Source organism: Amblyraja radiata, chromosome 5, assembly GCF_010909765.2.
Source record: "Amblyraja radiata isolate CabotCenter1 chromosome 5, sAmbRad1.1.pri, whole genome shotgun sequence".
Classification (NCBI taxonomy): Eukaryota; Metazoa; Chordata; class Chondrichthyes; order Rajiformes; family Rajidae; genus Amblyraja; species Amblyraja radiata.
This window is the reverse complement of record NC_045960.1, coordinates 23,127,031-23,149,287: the sequence shown is the minus strand read 5'-3', so window position 1 is coordinate 23,149,287 and position 22,257 is coordinate 23,127,031. Positions and strand designations below refer to the sequence as shown.

The following is a 22,257-nucleotide window of genomic DNA, read 5'->3' as shown; positions in this document are numbered from 1 at the left end:
GTGTAATACCAGCACGGCGACCGACTGGGGATTTGCAGGGAGTTAGCGGCCTGCGGGCCCGGCGTCCGGTTGTCCTGGTAACGGTGAGCGGAGGCCGCTGCCGCCATGGAGCAGGGCGAAGCGCAGGGCGAAGCGCAGGCCTCGGCCCTGTGGGCGCGGCGCCGCAAACTCTTCATGCAAACACACCTTTGCCGATTGTCCGTGGAGATGTATGGCCCCGAGGGGGGTCGCCGGAGGGTGATCGCGGCCGCTTCTACCGCAGGCCGGAACCGACCGCGGTCATGGCCCGAGCCGCTGCCCCGCCTGCAGGAGGCCGAGGAAGAGCAGGCGCCCAGCGACCAGCAGGATGCGGCCTACCGGCTGTGGCTTGCGAACAAGAAGCGGCAGAGGGCCGATCTGGAGGCCATGGCCGACGTGAAAAGCTGGATCGACAGCAAGATCGGGGCCACTGACCTGGAGCTGCGAGTCCTGGAGTCGCTGGAGCGTAAACCCGAAGCAGGCGAGCCGGTGCCTGAGCCAGAGCATCAACCCAAACACAAGGTCTGCAGCCACCGCCTGTGCACTGGGCTTTCCTATAGTTTAACGCTGTTGGGCCTGTCAATCCTGGCTTCCACTCCATCTACCCCCTTCCTCCCCACCCCATCTACCCCATCGCACCCTCACCATCTACCCTCTTCCCCACATCTGCCCCTACCCCCCCCCCCCCCCACACCACATCTGCCCCTACCCCCACCCCTTTCCAATCTACTGCCCTCTCTTCCCTCTCTTCCCCATCTACCCCCTTCCTTCTGACCCCATATGTCCCCTTCCTTGCTTCCCTCCCTATCTGCTCCTTCCCCTCTGCCTCCCCTGCCCTCCTCCCTATCTCTACCCCTCCCCCGGTGATAAGAAGATAGTTTATTTTTAAATGTCTTGTTCCGTAATGATCTTTGGAAAGCTAACTTATTATTCTTATCTAGCCTAGTGCAGCCGTGGCTCCAAAACACTGTAATTTGGTTGACTTAACTTTGTTCAAATGGTTATTTCCGGATTGATGTTTACATTTTGTGGGCAAATTCAATATATTAAAGGATTTCTGCTGCTTATGGCAAATGGGATTAATGTAGGTGGTCACAAAAAAAAATTAATGATCCAGGTGGGCCGAAGGGCCATTTCTATGCTGTACAATTCTATCATTTTACTTTATTAATGTACTAATAATAATAGAGAAATGTAATGTTTTCATTTGTGTATTACAGAAAAGGACTAGACACAAGCGTTACAGCAAACCTGTGTCAGTTCATCTCCCTACTCTGGAACCAGTTAAGCGACTCCATGAATATTTAAGTAAAAAAAGGCTACGATTTGTAGATTTCTTCCGAACTAGTGATCCAGGAAAGAAAGGCAAACTCTCAAAAGATGATATATTGGCAGCATTTAAAAAGGTGAGCACAATCATAACGATCAATGGCAACATCACATAGTGAATGACTCACCTGTGGCGACACCTGGTGGTAGGCCACGGGCAGAGCGAACCCTCAGCTCTGGAGGGAGGAGTTAGGTGTCTCCGTCTGGGAGGCGCAGGTCACGGGGTTTATCCTTAGGGGTATTTAAGGTCGGGCAACGCCCGTGCCCTTTGAGGAGTAGGGAGCAGCATTGTTAACAATTAATGCCGTTTGATCACGCAACTTCATGTCCTGTCTGATTCTTGGCTGGGCTCCTGCGAGTCCCTGCCACACACCCAACACTCCAAAGCCATTCTATCCTTTATAGGGCAGAAGCAAGTGGTGTGATAAAAGACTCTCCACTTGGATGAGGTGGCACATGATGAAGCTGGTAGAGCTGCTGCCACACAATTCCTGAGACTCATGTTCAATCCTGACCGCGGGTGATATCTGTGTAGAGTGTGGATATTCATTCTGTGGCTTTGTGGCTTGCTTTCATTTCCTGGAGTCAGAACTCTCCAGCATGAAAACAGGCCCCTTGGTCCAACTTGTCCATGATGTCCAATTTGACCGAGCTGTTCCCATTTGCCTGCCTTCTTCTTCTTAAGCCCTTTGTTCCTCTAGGAAGGATGTCCTAGAGGATGTCCTAGAGGACAAATGTCCTCCACCTCACTCGGTTGTTCGCAGTTCTTTCGAGAGCTCCCCAGTTGAGCCCACTCTCAGACATTTCTGTTTGGACACCTCTTCTCCAACTGTTCCTCGGGTGACCTCGTTTCCTATTTCCTTGGGGTTCCATTTCAGGGCTTGCCAGGTGATGTTTGTGGCAGGTTTCCTGATGGTGTGTCCAATCCAACTCCATTTTCTCTTTCGAATTTGTAAGTCAATGGGCTCCTTGCTTACTTTGTCTCTCCACCAGATGTTAAGTATTCTCCTAAGGCAGGTGTAAATGAATGTTTGCATTTGTGTTTAAGAAGGAACTGCAGATGCTGGAAAATCGTATGTACACAAAAATGCTGGAGAAACTCAGCGGGTGCAGCAGCAGCTATGGAGCGAAAGAAATAGGCAACATTTCGGGCCGAAACGTTGCCTATTTCCTTCGATCCATAGATGCTGCTGCACCCGCTGAGTTTCTCCAGCATTTTTGTGTACCTAATGAATGTTTGCAGCTTGTTTATAGTGTGTTTTGTTGTTTTCCATGTCTCTGATCCATACAGCATCACCTGTTTCACATTTGAGTTAAAGATGCATATTTTGGTGCTGATTGAGATGTGTTTTGAGCTCCAAATCTTCCTGAGCATGTTAAACACCACCCTAGCCTTATTGATTCTACTTTTTATGTCTGCCTCTGCCCGTCTGGTGATGTCCACAACACTGTCGAGGTATGTGAATGTTTCTACCTCCTCTAGAGCAGTGCTGTGCGTGAGGATGGGGTTGCTGGTTTTGGAGTGGATCCTCGTCACCTGTGTCTTTGCTGTCTTGGGTGTAAGACCAAGTTTTGTTGCAGCTTGTGAGAGTCCGTCCGTCTTCTCCTGCATTTGTATCTGTGTGTGTGAAAGGAGAGCTATGTCGTCAAGATCATCTAGCTGCTCCCATATTGTCCACTGAATTCCATTTCTTTTCCCTTCATTTGTTTCCATCATGATCCAGTCAATTGCTAGGAGGAACAGGAATGGTGACAATAGACATCCCTGCTTGATGCCCATCCTGACACGCAAGGTCTAATTTTGCATGAGGTTCCATCATACGAGTTCTTGAATAAGTTTATGATCTTGGTGGGAATTCCATAGTGGTCCATTAGGCGCCATAGTGTTGTCCTGTCTAAGCTGTCAAACGTCTTCTGAAAGTCGATGAAGTTGATGTACAGGGATGTGTTCCATTCAATAGACTGCTCAATGATGATACGTAGTGTTGCTATGTGTCTGTGCATGAGCGATCCTTCCTGAATCCTGCTTGCTGGTCCCGTAGCCTCTTGTTTACAGCTTCCTGAAGACGGTTGAGGATGACCCGGTTGAGAATTTTACTGGGTACAGAAAGTAGGGTGATCCCTCAGTAGTTGTCACATTTTCTTAGGTCACCTTTTTTTTTTGGCAGTTTCACGATGTATCCCTCTGCCCATTCTGTGGGTGTATTTTCCTCTTCCCAAATTCTCCCCAAAAAGCCATAGAGCATGTCTGTTGATGAGTCTATATCTACTTTCAGAGCTTCAGGTGGAAGTGTCATACCAAAATAAAAAATCTCACATTTATCTGGCCCAGTTGATCAAGATCCCGTTGTAATTGTAGATAACGTTTTTCACTGTTCAATGTAATAATAAGATTAAACGAGAACTTACCAGTTTGAAGTTTGATCTGTATTTTATGAGGAGTTACGATGAGGGATTACGTGAAGAACCCGTCCAGCACGCATGCGCAACATACTTCAAAGCAGCGGTGTGGAATCACAGACAGACACAATAATTGAAATAAATATAGTAAAGAAAAGGAGAGCTTAGTTACCAGTTTGATCTCTATTATTGAGGGTGGGAGCGGAGGGCACGTAATCCCTCATCGTAACTCCTCATAAAATACAGATCAAACTTCAAACTGGTAAGTTCTCGTTTAATCTTACTATTTTACTTCGGAGTCACGTGAGTGACTACGTGAAGATTTTAAAGCTCTGTGATTTCAAACCATGTAACAGTTCATACTTCACTCGCTGCCGAAGTCATTCGAGGGAGGAAGTATGTTATCGTAATCAACCATGAATCTGTTTGCAAAACAAAAATGGTGTTATCAACAATAACAAGACAAATGCCCCCCCTGGCTTAAATTATATATTTGCAGATTCTAATGTTATTTCTGCAACCGATACAGGATCTGCCAGCGGCGTGTTACAAAGTTTAGAACGTATACTCCCTAGACCACCCCGCTGTAGCCAGGATGTGGTCCATAGGCACGTCCATCCTCTTAGTCACTAACGTGGAAGCTGCCCTGGTGGAATAAGATTTATACACGTTAGTATTTACTCCAGCAACTCCCAGTACCTGCTTGAGCCACTAGAGGTAGTTTAGCTCGTCACCCGACCATGAGGTTTCTTGTGACTGACCCACAAGGCTTTTTCCTCTCCCTCGGGTATTTCTATTGTGTCTATGTAGTTCATTAAGTGGGTCATGACACATAACCGTGGTTCAGGTGGGTATGCCCGGAATTCCATGACTGGACCTGATGTTCCTGGTCTGCTCTGTTTGGCCAACCCCTGAATGGAAAAATGTGACACTATCTGGTGTTATCACCATGTTGTCCAATCGCAGTAGATGGAAGAACTGGGTCTTTGTGCTGAGGTAAGGCCGTCAGCATATCCATCTTCAGGGTAGGCTGTTCCAAGGTGAGGGACCTGGCTGGTGATCATCCCCTAAGGTACGTCAGGACCTTACTGACTTCCCAATTTGGGTGTACCTAGTTCTGGGGAATGGGAATTGAATATACCTCTCCTGAATTTGATCACCAGTGGGTGGTACCCTTGCCCTGTTGTCGTGGTGCCTGAGTTGAGTAGGCTGACAGAGTACTTCTGGCTATATTGATGGCGCAGTAGCTGAGTCCTTCATTGTGGTGAAGGCCTGCCAGGAACTCCAGTACAGGTTTTGTTGTAGTTGAATGTGTAGTTCCTGAGTTTGAGCAGTTTCTTCCCAGGTATGTTCCCTAGTGGATATGCGTAGAAAGAAGGGGAGAACATAGAGATTAGTTTCCCCCCCCCCCCACCTCAATACGCGGAAATGTATCCATGCCGCTGCCTTGAGTTGGTTTCATGCGACATACATTGGTACGTGGCGATTCAATTGGAATATAAGGTAATCGATATCTGGTGTCCATGTTGCTTTGTAATCTCAGCAAATACTTTTGGTTTAAATGTTCGTTTACAGTATTTAGCTCACCTGATAGGTAAGTTACTGATTGTCAAACATGTTTGACGACGTACGGTTACCAATTGTTAAATAAATTGTCACATAGAAACATAGAAATTAGGTGCAGGAGTAGGCCATTCGGCCCTTCGAGCCTGCACCACCATTCAATATGATCATGGCTGATCATCCAACTCAGTATCCCGTACCTGCCTTCTCTCCATACCCTCTGATCCCCTTAGCCACAAGGGCCACATCTAACTCCCCCTTAAATATAGCCAATGAACTGGCCTCGACTACCCTCTGTGGCAGGGAGTTCCAGAGATTCACCACTCTCTGTGTGAAAAAAGTTCTTCTCATCTCGGTTTTAAAGGATTTCCCCCTTATCCTTAAGCTGTGACCCCTTGTCCTGGACTTCCCCAACATCGGGAGCAATCTTCCTGCATCTAGCCTGTCCAACCCCTTAAGAATTTTGTAAGTTTCTATAAGATCCCCTCTCAATCTCCTAAATTCTAGAGAGTATAAACCAAGTCTATCCAGTCTTTCTTCATAAGACAGTCCTGACATCCCAGGAATCAGTCTGGTGAACCTTCTCTGCACTCCCTCTATGGCAATAATGTCCTTCCTCAGATTTGGAGACCAAAACTGTACGCAATACTCCAGGTGTGGTCTCACCAAGACCCTGTACAACTGCAGTAGAACCTCCTTGCTCCTATACTCAAATCCTTTTGCTATGAAAGCTAACATACCATTCGCTTTCTTCACTGCCTGCTGCACCTGCATGCCCACTTTCAATGACTGGTGTACCATGACACCCAGGTCTCGCTGCATCTACCCTTTTCCTAGTCGGCCACCATTTAGATAATAGTCTGCTTTCCTGTTTTTGCCACCAAAATGGATAACCTCACATTTATCCACATTATACTGCATCTGCCAAACATTTGCCCACTCACCCAGCCTATCCAAGTCACCTTGCAGTCTCCTAGCATCCTCCTCACAGCTAACACTGCCCCCCAGCTTAGTGTCATCCGCAAACTTGGAGATATTGCCTTCAATTCCCTCATCCAGATCATTAATATATATTGTAAATAGCTGGGGTCCCAGCACTGAGCCTTGCGGTACCCCACTAGTCACTGCCTGCCATTGTGAAAAGGACCCGTTTACTCCTACTCTTTGCTTCCTGTTTGCCAGCCAGTTCTCTATCCACATCAATACCGAACCCCCAATGCCGTGTGCTTTAAGTTTGTAAACTAATCTCTTATGTGGGACCTTGTCAAAAGCCTTCTGGAAGTCCAGATACACCACATCCACTGGTTCTCCCCTATCCACGCTACTAGTTACATCCTCGAAAAATTCTATAAGATTCGTCAGACATGATTTACCTTTTGTAAATCCATGCTGACTTTGTCCAATGATTTCACCACTTTCCAAATGTGCTGCTATCCCATCTTTAATAACTGACTCTAGCAGTTTCCCCACTACCGATGTTAGACTAACTGGTCTGTAATTCCCCGTTTTCTCTCTCCCTCCCTTCTTAAAAAGTGGGGTTACGTTTGCTACCCGCCAATCCTCAGGAACTACTCCAGAATCTAAAGAGTTTTGAAAGATTATTACTAATGCATCCACTATTTCTGGAGCTACTTCCTTAAGTACTCTGGGATGCAGCCTATCTGGCCCTGGGGATTTATCGGCCTTTAATCCATTTAATTTACCCAACACCACTTCCCGGCTAACCTGGATTTCACTCAATTCCTCCAACTCCTTTGACCCGCGGTCCCCTGCTATTTCCGGCAGATTATTTATGTCTTCCTTAGTGAAGACGGAACCAAAGTAGTTATTCAATTGGTCCGCCATATCCTTGTTCCCCATGATCAACTCACCCGTTTCTGACTGCAAGGGACCTACATTTGTTTTAACTGCATCTCTTTCTTTTCACATATCTATAAAAACTTTTGCAGTCAGTTTTTATGTTCCCTGCCAGTTTTCTTTCATAATCTATTTTTCCTTTCCTAATTAAGCCCTTTGTCCTCCTCTGCTGGTCTCTGAATTTCTCCCAGTCCTCCGGTATGCTGCTTTTTCTGGCTAATTTGTACGCATCATCCTTCGCTTTGATACTATCCCTGATTTCCCTTGTTATCCACGGATGCACTACCTTCCCTGATTTATTCTTTTGGGAAAGAATATCGATTTTATTCTGCCCAAGTGGTTTGGTATATGCCACCACTGTGATGTTGTTAATTTATAAACGAACATTCAAAATGGTGCACTACTGAGCAATATGCTTGCCCAATAGTAGGTAAGTTTTATTTATATAGCACATTTTAAGTCAACTCGCATTGACACCAAAGTGCTTTATAAAAATAGATAATACGTTTGCATACCATAGAAAAAGGTTAACAAATAAAGAAAATTGACTCAACACATATAGAGTTCTACACAAACGTTCCCCCCCCACAGCAGAATCAAATTTCCACTGTGGGGTAAGGCACCAGAATGTTAAGTCCTCTTCCTCTGAAAAACCCCGAGGTCGGCCCATTTGTGGCCTTGCAGCCAGTCCGATGAATATACTCAATAGAACATACTCAATATTTCTAACTAGGTTTAATGCCCAGTGTCTATAGTGATGACAACTCCAGATTAGTCCATTTGCCACCATATTCTAGGTATGGGATATAGTATGAACACTAGTATCTCAGCTCATTGGAAAGGTACAATGTTCAGTAGCTGGTAATGCTGCTACTATCCCAATTACTTTTGTCACGTAGTTGATAGGTGGTTAAATGTTACCATAACTGATAGCATTAATGAATACCAGATAGACAATATTGTGGATGGGGTCAACGTAGATATCTGGATAATATGACAGAGCCCAGGCTAAAATAAGTTAGTAGCTAATGCAGCCAATATAGCTATATCCAAGGATAGTCTGTCGTTAATATATAGACATGCCATGACAAAATGTTCCTTAAGTGTCAGGGCTGGTTTGAAATTCTGGAATAGCTTCGGCTCATATAAGCCAATTCAATAATAAGTCAACTCAAATCAAGTCAAGTCAAGTTTATTTGTCACATACACATGCGAGATGTGCAGTGAATGAAAAGTGGCAATGCTCGCCATGGTTGCCCCATCCAGGTAAATTGTGGTATATCCGAAATCTTATATAAAAGGGTACTGAATAGTATGCATCTTTAAAGTCGATGTCTACCATAAAGTATCCTTGGAATCCATGGTAGTAGTTACAAATTCCATAAGTGGGTATACCTGGTGAAATACTCAAGTGGTTAATCAATGATGGTGCAACATTCACCATCTTGGGGTTTTTTGGTACCAAAGGCTCATATGAGATTTCTTATGACCCCTGATATATCTTTCCCAGTAGCTAGACCCTCTTAGTGGGAGGGTAGACCCTTTGGGGTGCAAGCTGAACTGGTGGCAAGATATTAATTCTATTCCCCTTGAATATTTTTTGGTATATAACTACCAAGAGTGATAGCTTCCCAACCAGGTGTGATCCCCCCCCCCCACCCCCCCCCCCCCCTCTGTTAGTACAAACCCTTCACCTTTATGTGATGGTAGGAACCATACTTATCTGTCTTCACTGTTGTTTGGTGGTGTGTTCATTTCTTCGGTTTCTGGTTCCTTGTCTGTAGGGATGGTGTTGTTGGGGGTGGCGCATTTTCCATGGGGCCCGCTCTGGACCCTGGCCTGAAAGGGCTTACTGGGGGTTGGCATGCGGGTCCCGAGCTTTCACCAGTACTCTTAAGTAGATGCCTACTGGTGGACACGTAGAGGCACTGCTGTCTGGTTTTGTGTGGTGCTCATTCCAGGCCCAGCCCTCTTGATGCTGAATTTTTTGATACTTCGTCCAGTTTCTTAGGCTTGGTTTGATAAGTTAGCCAGATAGCAGGATCTGTGGTTGTGAGCTCGGCGTTCTCACAGTCCTGTAAATTTTTTAAATTGAGGGCAGGTTTAATAACTTCCTGAGAAGTTGCGGAGCATCTGTGAACAGTAGGGTCAGGTGTTTTGCCGTACTACCCTGCCCCTCTGGAATGAGCATGCAAAAATGATAGCTGACGTCAGGGATATCAAATGCAATTTAAGATATTTGGGTTTTTTAAAAGGCTATGCTCAATGTACCCCCCAATAACGGTGGGCACTTTGAGTAAATATAATTTAGGGGAGGTGTGATGAAACCAGCGCCTCATGACTACCTGTCTTGGAGAGGTTTTGAAAAGAACAGGTAGTAAACTGGCCGTCAGTTGAGACTGAAAAGGCCATCTCGCTAGTGGTGGAGCCACACAGCGGCCACACCCAGCAGCTCTTCCTGATCCTGTACCTCAAGCATACTCCCGATATTCTTCAGCCAGTGACCCCTCTTCTTGACCAGCCCAGCCCTGGTCACCATCGATCCCTCGACAAGGGAGATGGCCAGTGCTGTAGGCACTGGAGTGGGAGTGTTATGCTCCATTGGCGGACTTGCCCCTGCTCCTGAGGCAAGTCTCGCTGGAGTTTTTGGCTCCATGACCTTACTCTGGCTTGGAGAACAGACACTTACTTGTTCTCGTTTGAAGTGCCGATTCCATCTTCTGTGTCTGTCTCCAGCCCGAGGTTTGGTTGCTGGCTTTGCTGATAGAGGCTGTCTGCCGTTTTCGGGCGGCATTTCAGCGGTTCTCGGGCGGCGAGTCTCCTTGTCGGGAGATGCAGGTGTTACTGGCCGGTTTTGAATTTCCCTCCAGTCCGCTGCTGTTAGGTCAGACAGCTGTTTAGCGGACTGGGCATCGGCCGCAGTACCCGTGTCTGTGGACCGCAGCGTGTGCGGTCCCGTTGCCGCCTCTCCCCCCTCCACTGACGGGACGTTCCTTCCCTGGAGTCGAACGGGGGCCGCTTCCCTCTGTGCTGCTTTGCTGTCTCCAGTTCCCCTGGAGCAACAAAGAAAGGCAAAGTCGCGAGTTTAACCTGTAGGTAAGTACTTACCTAACGGTCCGTTCCTTCAGGCTTGTAACGGGAGCGCCTGTACTCCCGTTCGTCGCTGTTGCACTGCGTGATCGCAATGTCGCGCATGCGTGCTGGACGGGTTCTTCACGTAGTCACTCACGTGACTCCGAAGTAAAACTCCAATTTTAGTGTCATCTGCAACCTTACTAACAATGCCACTTATATTCATATCCAAATCATTGATATCAATAATATACTACACTGGTCCCAGCACTGATTCCTTTGACTGAAAAACATTCCTCTACCACCATGCACTCTCTCTGACCAGGGCCGGATTTAGATGAAGAGAGGCCCTAGGCTGTTTCACTTGCGAGGCCCCTCCCAATCCCCCACCCCCACGGCTAGAGGGAGATGGCCCACCAGATTGACCGAATTGCAGCCGAGCGTGGCCAATGAGATAAGGGGCTGGAAAGCTGCACTTTTATTCATTTATTTATTGCCTGTGCTAGTGTCGAGTTATCGGCTTAAAACACTATTATTCTGAAATGGAGGGCAAGGAAAATTACTGAAGGGTTGTTTAGAGACTACAGTGCGTTGTGACAGCATATGTAAGAAAGGCCTATGACAGTGTCATAGAAACATAGAAATTAGGTGCAGGAGTAGGCCATTCGGCCCTTCGAGCCTGCACCGCCATTCAATATGATCATGGCTGATCATCCAACTCAGTATCCTGTACCTGCCTTCTCTCCATATCCCCTGATCCCTTTAGCCACAAGGGCCACATCTAACTCCCTCTTAAATATAGCCAATGAACTGGCCTCAACTACCTTCTGTGGCAGAGAATTCCAGAGATTCACCACTCTTTGTGTGAAAAATGTTTTTCTCATCTCGGTCCTAAAAGATTTCCCCCTTATCCTTAAACTGTGACCCCTTGTTCTGGACTTCCCCAACATCGGGAACAATCTTTCTGCATTTAGCCTGTCCAACCCCTTAAGAATTCTGTAGTGTCAAAAATATTATACACCTTGCAGGGCTCTCACTTAATTTTTTTTCTCTGTTGTCAACCGGGCAACCTTGGCAGCTTTTTAAGTTGCCAAGTGACAGTTTAAGTGATCATTTAAGACGGCTTGCATGACGCGTGCAATAATGTGCTCGGACGAACTGCGTAGTTACCAGTCGGAATTATGCTTAATGAAGCATTCACATATTATTTCTGCTTCAAATAAAGTCACAAACTAAACATATTCACCAATCAAGACATGATATATACCACAATGTACATGCTGCAAAATTATAATACAATATCTCAACTCTTTTTACACGTTACAATGAATGCAATTTCTATTATTTCTTTCCACTTCCAAACAAAAATGTGGTTGGATTATTCAGCGTATGATCAACCTCGGTGAGACCAAGTGCAGGCTTGGCGATCGCTTCGCACAACACCTCCCGATCCACGCAATAACCAAGCTGATCTCCCGGTGGCTCAGCACTTCAACTCCCCCTCCCATTCCGAATCTGACCTTTCTGTCCTGGGCCTCCTCCATGGCCAGAGTGAGGCCCACCACATATTGGAGGAGCAGCACCTCATATTTACTTGGGGGATTTACACCCCAGCGGTATGAGCATTGGCTTCTCTAGTTTCAGGTAGTCCTTGCTTTCTCCCTCCTTCCACCACATTTCCAGCTCTCCCACAGCCTATTGTCTCCGCCTCTTCCTTTATTTTTCGTGCCCCCCGACCAATCTGAAGAAGGGTCTCGACCCGAAACGTCGCCTATTCCTTCGCTCCATAGATGCTGCCTTACCCGCTGATTATCTCCAGCTTTTTTGTCTACCAATGTGATTCCACCACTGGCCACATCTTCCCATCTCCTTCCCTGTTGGCTTTCCGCAGAGACCGCTCCCTCCGTAACTCCCTGGTCAATTTGTCCCTTCCCACCCAAACCACCCTTTATCCTGGCACTTTCCCTTGCAACCGCAGGAAATGCTACACTTGTCGCTTTACCTCCCACCTTGACTCCATTCAAGGACCCAAGCAGTCTTTCCAGGTGCGGCAGAGGTTCATCTGCACCTCCTCCAATCTCATCTATTGCATCCGCTGCTCTAGGTGTCAGCTGCTCTACATCGGTGAGACCAAGCGTAGGCTTGGCGATCGCTTCACCCAACACCTCCGCTCGGTTCGCAATAACCAACCTGATCACCCGGTGGCTCAGCACCAACTCCCCCTCCCATTCTGAATCCGACCCTTCTGTCCTGGGCCTCTTCCATGGCCAGAGTGAGGCCCACCGTAAATTGGAGGAGCAGCACCTCATATTTCGCTTGGGCAGTTTACACCCCAGCGGTATGAACATTGACTTCTTCAATGTCAGGTAGTCCCTGCTTTCTCCTCCCCTTCCGAGCTCTCCCTCAGCCCACTGTCTCCGCCTCTTCCTTTCTTCTTCCCGTCCACCCCACATTCACATCAGTCTGAAGAAGGATCTCCACCCAAAACGTCGCCTATTTCCTTCGCTCCATAGATGCTGCCTCACCCGCTGAGTTTCTCCAGCATTTTTGTCTACCCATTCACATAAGTTCTGTTATGCCACTTTCCTCACCCACTCTCTACACATTAGGGGCAATTTTACAGAGATGGGTTAACCTACAAAGCCATTGCGTCTTTGGGATGTGGGAGAAAACCCACACGCTTGCAGGGAGAATGTGCAAATTCAACACAGACAGTGTCCGAGGGCAGGATCGAACACAGCTTTCTGGTGTGTGAGGCAGCAAGTCTATCAGCTGTGCCACTATATTTTGTTTTCCAACACACAAAAAATGATACGTTGATAACTTTGGTTACTAAAAAAATGAAACTATCCATTTTCAGTCTTAAATCTCCAAGTGACGCTATGTCCCCCTTTACAGCTACTGTATGTTTTAATTCAGCTCAAGACTATGGGGCAGTACATTGGCCATAAAGTTGCTGCCTATAAGAGCCAGAGACCCGGAATTGATCCTGAATATGGGTGCTGTCTGTATGGAGTTTGCTCCTTTTCCCTTTGATCGCATGGGTTTTCTCCGGGTGCTCTTGATTCCTTCCACATTCCAAAGGTGTGCAGGAACCTATTTCAGACCCAACCCAAAACATAATATTTTCCTTTTGTCCAGAGATTGTCTGACCTGTTGAGTTACTCCAGCTTTTTGTGTCTATCTTCAGTTTAAACCAGCATCTGCAGTTCCTTCCTACACACACAATATTATACGATAGAACTTTATTAATCCCAGGAGGGACATTGTGTGTGTGTGTGTGTGTGGGTATATATATTAGATATACACACACACACATATATATATTTATATAGTTATATATTCATATATAAATATACACTGTTTTGTTTTCTCGTTTATAACATTGCTTACAGAGTACTATGTTTACATATTCTGTTGTGCTGCTGCAAGTAAGGATTTCATTGTTCTAACTGGAACGTGAGAGAATAAAACACTCTTGACTTACGTCGCTAATGTGTGGGATAGAACTAGTGTACGGGTGAGCGGTGGTCGGCGTGGACTCGGTGGGCCGAAGGGCCTGTTTCCACGCTGTATCTTTAAATTAAACTAAAAACACTAAAACCAGAGGGAGTCTAAAGAAGGGTCTCTACCCGAAACGTCATCCAATTTCTTCTATCCAGATTTGCTGGCTGCTCCATGGAGTTCCCCCGCACAATTAAAGCATGGAATAGTCTTCACCCTACTATAGGTACCCAACCAGACGCAACTAAACTTAATGTTGCTCTTAATTCGCATGAACCCTTTTTTGCTCAAGTTCAAGTCAAGAGTCAAGAGAGTTTTATTGTCATGTGTCCCAGATAGGACATGAAATTATTGCTTGCTGCAGCACAACAGAATATGTAAACATAATACAGAACAGGAGATAAAAGTTCAGTGTGTTTATATACTATAGACCATATATATATACACAATAAATAAACAGATACAATGCAATGGGCTGTTATTGTTCAGAGTTTGTAGTTTGGTGAGGACCCTCCTCCAGTTTAAATTCCATTTAGAATATTTTTGGAGGACCAGGAAACCAGAAGCTAGAGTTACTCCAGGGAGTTACTCCAGCTCCAGGGAGTGATTCTGCATTGGTTTTCAGCGGTCGTGGCGAGGCGGCGACCGGACAGCAATGGCAGCCAGATCTCCCATAATTCAAAGCGAGGGAGAAAGTGCCCAGCGCCGACCAGTTGCTGTGGCAGTGCGCATGCGCAGGGCGGCCGATGATGTGCTGGCCGTGGTTGTGCGCTTGTGTAGGGGGAGGATGTGCTGGGCGTTGCAGTGCGCATGTGCAAGGCGGCCTGCCGTGCCGGCGGATGAGGAGCGAGGGAGAGTGGAGACCCAGCGGCCCGGACACGGATACGGATGGCGGGCGGAGACAGAGGGTGACAGAGAGAGAGAGATAGAGATGGGGGCCCGTCCAGAGTTGAACAGTAGGTGTCCTGCCTTGGCCGGAGGCCCCCTAGATTTCGAGGACTAGGCTTCAGCCTATGAAGCCTAGTGGTAAATCCGGCTCTGCCGAGGCCCCCCTAGATCTCGAGGCCCTAGGCTTAAGCTTATGAAGCTTGTACGTAAATCCAGCCCTGTCTCTGACCTTCAAGCCAATTTCAGATCCAACTGGCGAGGTGGCCCCCGGTCCCATGTGATCTTACCTTCTGAGTATCCTCATGAGTGTGCCTGTTATGTTTTTCCTTCTCAAAATGTAACTCTTTCTCTCTTACTTCCGCCTCTATCTCTCCTGCAGTAATTGTACCCAGGAACATTGGGTTGCCAGTTCCATCTCTTCCTCAGATACATTACTCTAAAAGCTATTCTATCTCTGTCCCTTGTGCCTATCCCTGCCTTCAGTTCATCTGCCTAACCCGTTAAACTGAATTGCAATAAATGCAGTTTAAACAATCAAACTTCCCTCAATCCCCACCATACTCCTACCTGTTCTGTCAACAGAACCTGCTCACTTTAACCTGCATTAGCCTCAACTTTCTCATCTGCCTTACCACTACTTCTTCGTCTTCTTGCGTATGACGTGCACAGCCTAAAGTTGTAGGACAGCTTGTACTATTTGATCTTATTTGGTTGTGCACGCCAGGTTGATTGCATTCGTCGAAACAGGGTGGACCACATGAAGGTTGCAATCTTCCACCCCCTTACCACTGCTAAACAATCCTGAGTAGCTCTATCAAATCTCATGGCAGATATTGGTCCAGCTGCAGTTTAGGTACAATCCATCCTCTTGTACAAGTCATCTCTGTGCCAGAAGAGATTGCAATGGTCAAAAAACCTGAACACCTGCACCCTCCACCAGCTCCTCAGCCACTCATTCACCTGTCGTACCTTCCTATTCCCACCCTTCCTACCCTAGCACAAAGATTATTATTCTTGAGGTCCTGCTTTTTAATCTCTTGCCTACTTCCCTATATTTACTCTGCAGACCACAGCATTTTTCTATCTATGTTGTTGGTAACAACGGAACTCACTATCAAAACATGGAGGGGACGGGGGACACAATTTTTTGGCGGCCGCGCGCGCATGCGCACACTCACACACACACACACACACACACACGCGCGCGCGCGTGCGGCTTCGGAGGCTCAATCCAGCGCTAAATGCAGCTCAACTGCCTGTCTCACCGGGTTAACCTACAGCCCTGTCTGGACTGACGGGATACCAGCACTGCTCTGCGCTGGCCATATTTCCCGCAAGCCCAGGCAGGTTAACCTGGCGGGGATGTCGCCCACCTCTCAAAACATGGGGGGGGGGGACGTGTCCCCTCTGGCCCCCCCGGGTTTTCCGCCCCTGGTTGTTGGTGCCAATATGTGCAAAGGCTTCAAGCTGCCTACCCTCCCCCTTGAGAATCTTCAGCAACTGCCCAGAGACATCTTTAACCCTGGCACCCAAGAGGTAACATACCATCCTGGTAGGAAGGAACTGCAGATTGTGGTTTAAACCGAAGTTAGACACAAAATGCTGGAGTAACTCAGTGGAACGGGCAGCATTTCTGTAAAGAAGGAATGGGTGACCTTTCGGGTTGAGGCCCTTCATTCTGAATCTTGTCAGCATTTTGTGTAAACTTTCCTGGTACTTCTTTTACAGCCACAAAATCTCCTGCTGGATGCACTTCCCACAGTTGGCGTCACCAAGCACACTGGAACTTTCCCTGACTTGACAGGAGATTGCGGGGGCCTTGATGAGGGTCTTTGGTTTTTCTTTAGCCACAGGCAACGGACTGAGTGTTGCCGATGTTGTTCCTTTGTTTAAGAAAGGAAGTTGGGAGAATCCAGGGAACTGTAGGCCATTGAGCCTCATGTCAGTGGTAAGGAAACTATTGCAGAGAATTCTTTGATGTAGGTTTTACTCCCATTTGAAGGAGAATAGGCTACTTAGGCAGGCCCGTACGAAGCTTTTCAAAAAGGGGGGTGGCATGACAGGATTACAAAAATTTTAATGTGAAATAATGTGCGCACTGCGAACACGAGCGTGATGCGTGAAGTCCCTTGATGCCGGGGTTTTAGATGCTCTCTGATGCATTCTGAGCCTTATTTTGGAGCATTTTTGCACCAAATTTATGACCAATATTTCAGAAATTAACAGTTATCTGAGAGGTAGCTTATTCACACAAAGGATGGTGGGTGTATGGAACGAGTTGCCAGAGGAGGTAGTTAAGGCTGGGACTATCCTAATGTTTAAGAGACATTTGGACACGTACATGGATAGGACAGGTTTAGATGGATATGGGCCAAACGCGTGTGAGTGGGACTAATGTAGATGGGACATGTTGGTCGTTGTGGGCAAGTTGGGCTGAAGGGCCTGTTTCCACACTGCATCATTCTATGACTAAAAAGTTAAGAAGAAAAATGCATGTAGATAAGTAGAGCAGATTTGAAAGTGGAGTGAAATGTAAAGGCAGAAAGAAGTTTATGGGTGGAAAGGAACATAGGAAAGGAGGGGGGAGAGTGGGCAGATGGGTGAAGGGAAAATAGACACAAAGTGCTGGATAACTCAGTGGGTCAGGCAGCATCTGTGGAGTACATGGATAGGTGACGTTTCATAGAGTGCTGGAGTAACTCAGTGGGTCAGGCAGCATCTCTGGAGAAAAGGTATAGATTATGGTACCCGGACGTGGCGCCGACAGACAAGAAGCCGAAGCAAAGAAGTTGAAGCCAAAGAACGGAATGGAAACGAGGCCGAAATGCCAATAACCCGAAAGAGTCTGAAGACGAAACGCCTACTAACCGAGAGGATGGGACGCCTAAACCCAAGGAACCGAAAAGCTGTGTCACCTAAAAGCAAAAGCAAACTGAATGGCCGCTCTGTCGAAACGCCACCTACCCAATAGGCGGCGTCGCCTACAAGCCAAAGGACCGACTGCCGCTCAACAGAAAAGTCCAATAACGGACTTGACGTTGCGGGGGGCGGGACTTGTGAGCAATTGGTCCAGACCCCCGTGTCCATCACATCACTGTGAAGGCATGAACATTGTCCCAAACCTCCGCTCCACCGACCCGCAGCCCGCGGAGGGTGACCGTGGGAGAGTGGGGGCTGTCCCGAGCGATGCACACCTTCGGCCGCTATCAACTTGGTACTTGGGTTCAGATTGCCCAGTCACCTATGGCTTGTGTGGGAAAATGAAGCCCAAGCTCCCGTCTCCCCCTTCTCTACCCCCTCTTCCCTCTCTCCCCCTCTCTCTTTTCCTTCTCTTTCCCCTCTTCTCTCTCTCCTTCTCTCTTTCCACTCTTCTCTCTCTCCTCCTCTCTCTTCCCCTCCTCTATTCCCCCCCCCCAACCCCACTCTCCCTTCTTTCTCTCTCTCCCCCTTCTCTCCCCTCCCCCCCTCTCCCTTCTCTCTCTCTCTCCTCCATCTCCACTCGTGGGAGTGTCCCACAGTCACTGACCGCAATGCACCACCATCGGACCCCAACCCCCACACCAGGGTGATTTCCCCCCCTCCCTCCGACCGTGGGTGGAGACGGAGGAGAGAGAGAAGGGAGAGGGGGGAAGAGAAGGGGGAGAGAGAGGAGAAGAGAGAGAGAGAGAAGAGGGGCAAGCACATGATAGATTATATTTCGGGTCAAGACCCTTCTTCAGTAATATTCATGATGTGACATGCATAGACATTCCTGAATGTTACCCAAAGCATCATGAGCTACTTTGTGACGGTGCTTGCCCTCTCCTATAACGTCTCTGCTGCCTTGGGTGATGCAGTTACAGGACACAAGCTTTGGGACATGGTGTGAAGCTGTTGCAGTCTGTCCCAGCCTGGTAAAAACCTGGATGGAGTGGATGTGGAGAGGATGTTTCTACTAGTGGGAGAGTCTAGGACCAGTGGCCACAGCCTCAGAATTAAAAGACATTCCTTTAGGAAGGAGATGAGCAGGAATTTCTTAAGTCAGAGGGTGGTGAACTGTGGAATTCATTGCCGCAGACAGCTGTGGAGGCCAAGTCAATGGACATTTTTCAGGAGGAGATTGATAGATTCTTGATTGATAGGGGTGTCAGAGGTAAAGGGGAGAAGGCAGGAGAATGGGTTTGAGAGGGAAAGAGAGTCATAGGGTGATACAGTGTGGAAACAGGCCCTTCGGCCCAGCATGTCCCATCTACTCCAGTCCCACCTGCCCACATTTGATCCATATCCCTCCAAACCTGTCCTATCCATGTACCTGTCTAACTGTTTCTTAAATGTTGCAATAGTCCCTGCCTCAACTACCTCCTCTGGCAGCTTGTTCCATACACCTACCACCCTTTGTGTGAAATATATACCCCTCAGATTCCTATTAAATCTTTTCCCCTTCACCTTAAACTTATGTCCTCTGCTCCTCGATTCACCTACTCAACCATATCTAATCAAATCATGATGTTATACACCTCTATTAGATCATCCCTCATCCTCCTGTGCTCCATGAAATAGAGTCCCAGCCTACTCAACCTCTCCCTATAGCTCTGGCTCTCTAGTCCTGGCAACATCCTCGTAAATCTTCACTGTACCCTTTCCAGTTTGATGACATCTTTCCCATAACATGGTGCCCAGAACTGAATACAAACTCTGAATGCGGCCTCACCAACTTCTTATAAAACCGCAACATGACCTCCCAACTTCTTATAAAACTGCAACATGACCTCCCAACTTCTATACTCAGCCTGGCCCACTGAGTTACTCCAGCACTCTGTGAAACGTCACAGAACAGGGCAAGATTAGCAAGTTTGCTGATGATACGGAAGTGAGTGGTTTTGCAGATCGTGAAGATGGTTGTGAAAGATTGCAGAAGGATCTGAATCAATTAGCCAGGTGGGCAGAGGAATGGTTGATGGTTCCTTGAAGGTCGAGTCGCAGGGACATCAGGCGGTCAAAAAGTATTTTGGGACTTTGGCCTTCATCAGTCAGAGTATTGAGTATAGAAGTTGGGAGGTCATGTTGCAGTTGTATAAGATGTTGGTGAGACCGCATTTAGAATATTGTGTTCAGTTCTGGGCACCGTGTTATAGAAAAGATGTCAAACTGGAAAGAGTACAGAGATCCCCATCCTGGATCAGTCCAATCAGGGTTGTGTCGTCCACAAACTTGAGAAGCTTGACAGAGGTGTCTGTGGAGGTGCAGTCATTGGTGTAGCGAGAGTAGAGGAGAGGGTTGAGTACGCAGCCTTGCGGTGCTCCTATGCTGAGCGTTTGCGGGTCCGAGATGTGCTTTCCCAGCCTCACATGCTGCTTCCTGTCTGTCAGGAAGCTGGTGATCCACCGACAGAGGGGTTCAGGCACAGTCAACTCGGAAAGTTTGGAGTGTAGTAGCTCTGGCACAATGGTGTTGAATGCAGAGCTAAAATCAACAAACAAAATCCTCGCATAGGTCCCCTGGTGGTCTAGGTGCTCCTCTCCATCTCCTCTCTCCTCTCTCCAACTCGTGAAATGCTGTTTCTAAGTTTTCTCCAATAATGTTGCCTGACCCACCACTACATTGTGTTATTTCAAGGCCATTCTGAACTCTGGTTCTTGTCTATAACCCATCTCATTTCTTCTTTCAGATCAAACAGTGCATCTCCAACGGCCCAGGTTTTCTATAAATATAAGGTTTAACTTTTAACACACAATCTTTTCCGACACACCTCTGTAACTGACTGATTTTATATTTACTTGTGTATGTTGCATGTGTATATTACATTTTCAGACCATTCCATATATTACCTGTTCCAATAGATCAATCTTCCAATCACTGATCTGCAAATCAAAGAATTGATCGAAAATTTTGGTGATCACACTAAGTGCATTCGTTACAAAGTTCTTGCCCAAGCACTAAACACCTGGAGAGAAGAATTGCGACAAGAAATCGGAGAGAAACATTTCGAGAAAGGTAGGGATGGATTAAAGAAAAAAATATACGCTTCAAAATGCCATGTATCCAGGTCAAATCCAAAATTGTTAAACAAACTCACAAAAACATGGAAGACATTTCACTACACTTCCCTTTTCCTCCCCAATCAAATAGATTTGTATTCTTGCACTGAGATTCAAAAATCTGAGATTTTTCTCTTTTGGGAAGTGAAGATTATAAGGTGTTTAGAATTATTTCATATTTGGTCAATAACTAGTAGTTGCAAATTTAATATGTGGCGAAAGAACTGAGGGAATCATGAGAACTATTTAAATATGGTGACACGGTTTAGATGATCAAAATTGAAGACGTATAGGGGGCAAAGTGGTGCAGCAGGCAGAGCAGCAGCCTCACAACTCCAGTAACCAGATTTGATCGTGATCTGTCTGTAGGGGAATAAAGTCCTGACCCAAAATATCACCTATCCATGTTCTCCGGAGATGCTGCCTGACCCGCTGAGTTACTCCAGAACTTTGTGTCTATTTCTATGTTGTATGACTCTAGTAGAACCTGACTGTCGCTTAATTAGGAGCCAAGAATGGAGGTGAATTTATCAAGGAAAGACAGCCAGTTCAAACTTCAAAGTCCTCTTCCATGCTTGACTCCAATCCACAGCATTTTATCTCACCCAGCTTTGCTGCCAATCCTGACCAACAAAGGGTTTACCTGTGGAAGTTCTCAAATGTGATGGTGAGGAACTTCATTCAAAAATACACAAACACATTACCCACATCTATGAAGATGATAATCTAAGATATTCTGAGTCCCCACACTCACTTCAAGAAGGGAGACAAATCTAATATTGGTAAACACAGGGTGGTCTCCTTGCTCCCTGCCCTAGGGAAAGTCATTGATTGCTTCAACCACTTCTTCTTAGAGGCTGATGGAATCCAAATCTAGGTTCTGTCCACGTGAAAGCATGGTGAAGGTGATCTTTACCAAGAAAAATAGGGGAAGGAGAAGGTGACATTTCAGGCTAGGTCCCTTCTTCAAACTGATTTGAAGGGAGGGTGGGGTGGGGGGGTAGGGGAAGAAAGTTGGAAGAAATGGCAAAGCCTGACATTTCCTGCCCATTATCTCTTCACCTATTACTTACCAGGCTTTGTCCTGCCTTCCTTGCTCTCTGCCTTCTGGTTCTCGACTCTCATTATTGGAAACATCCTTTTTGCATCCTCTCTAACCAGGCCTTTCATTATCTGGTAGGTTCCAATAAGATGCCACCTCATCTTTCTAAATTCCAGTGAGTCCAGGCCCAGATACTTCATATGCTCCTTATACGTTAACCCAATCGTCCCGGGGATCATTCTTAGAAACCTCCTCTGGACCCTCTCCAAAGCCCGCACATCCTTCCTCAGGTATGGAGCCCAAAACTGCCCACAATGTTCCAAATGTGGCCTCACAAATGTAAACATGAACTATAAATGGGGAATTAGAAAAATGTAGACATCTTTTGTGCAACAGTAGCAACCATTGCAGCAAATGTCTTGTAATGTTAGAATGTTTTTTTTAATTTTGGGGTGTTTTACATAGATACATAGAAAATAGGTGCAGGAGTAGGCCATTCGGCCCTTCAAGCCTGCACCGCCATTCAATATGATCATGGCTGATCATCCAACTCAGTATCCCGTACCT

At 46.8% G+C, this 22,257-nt stretch overlaps 1 protein-coding gene across 2 annotated transcripts in view; it reads left to right on the top strand.

The window, feature by feature from the left end:
* The first annotated feature begins 52 nt into the window (after nt 1-52).
* The window catches only part of efcab12 (EF-hand calcium binding domain 12), a 60,477-nt gene continuing 38,272 nt past the window's right edge, over nt 53-22,257 (top strand). The window contains exons 1-3 of one of the 2 annotated variants that reach the window (XM_033020772.1): nt 53-540; nt 1,239-1,424; nt 20,451-20,590. In XM_033020772.1, the coding sequence (XP_032876663.1) occupies nt 106-540; nt 1,239-1,424; nt 20,451-20,590 (761 nt within the window). In that variant the 5' untranslated portion in view covers nt 53-105. Of the gene's footprint in view, nt 541-1,238; nt 1,425-20,450; nt 20,605-22,257 lie in introns of both variants that reach the window. The other variant, XM_033020771.1, reaches the window with a different exon arrangement.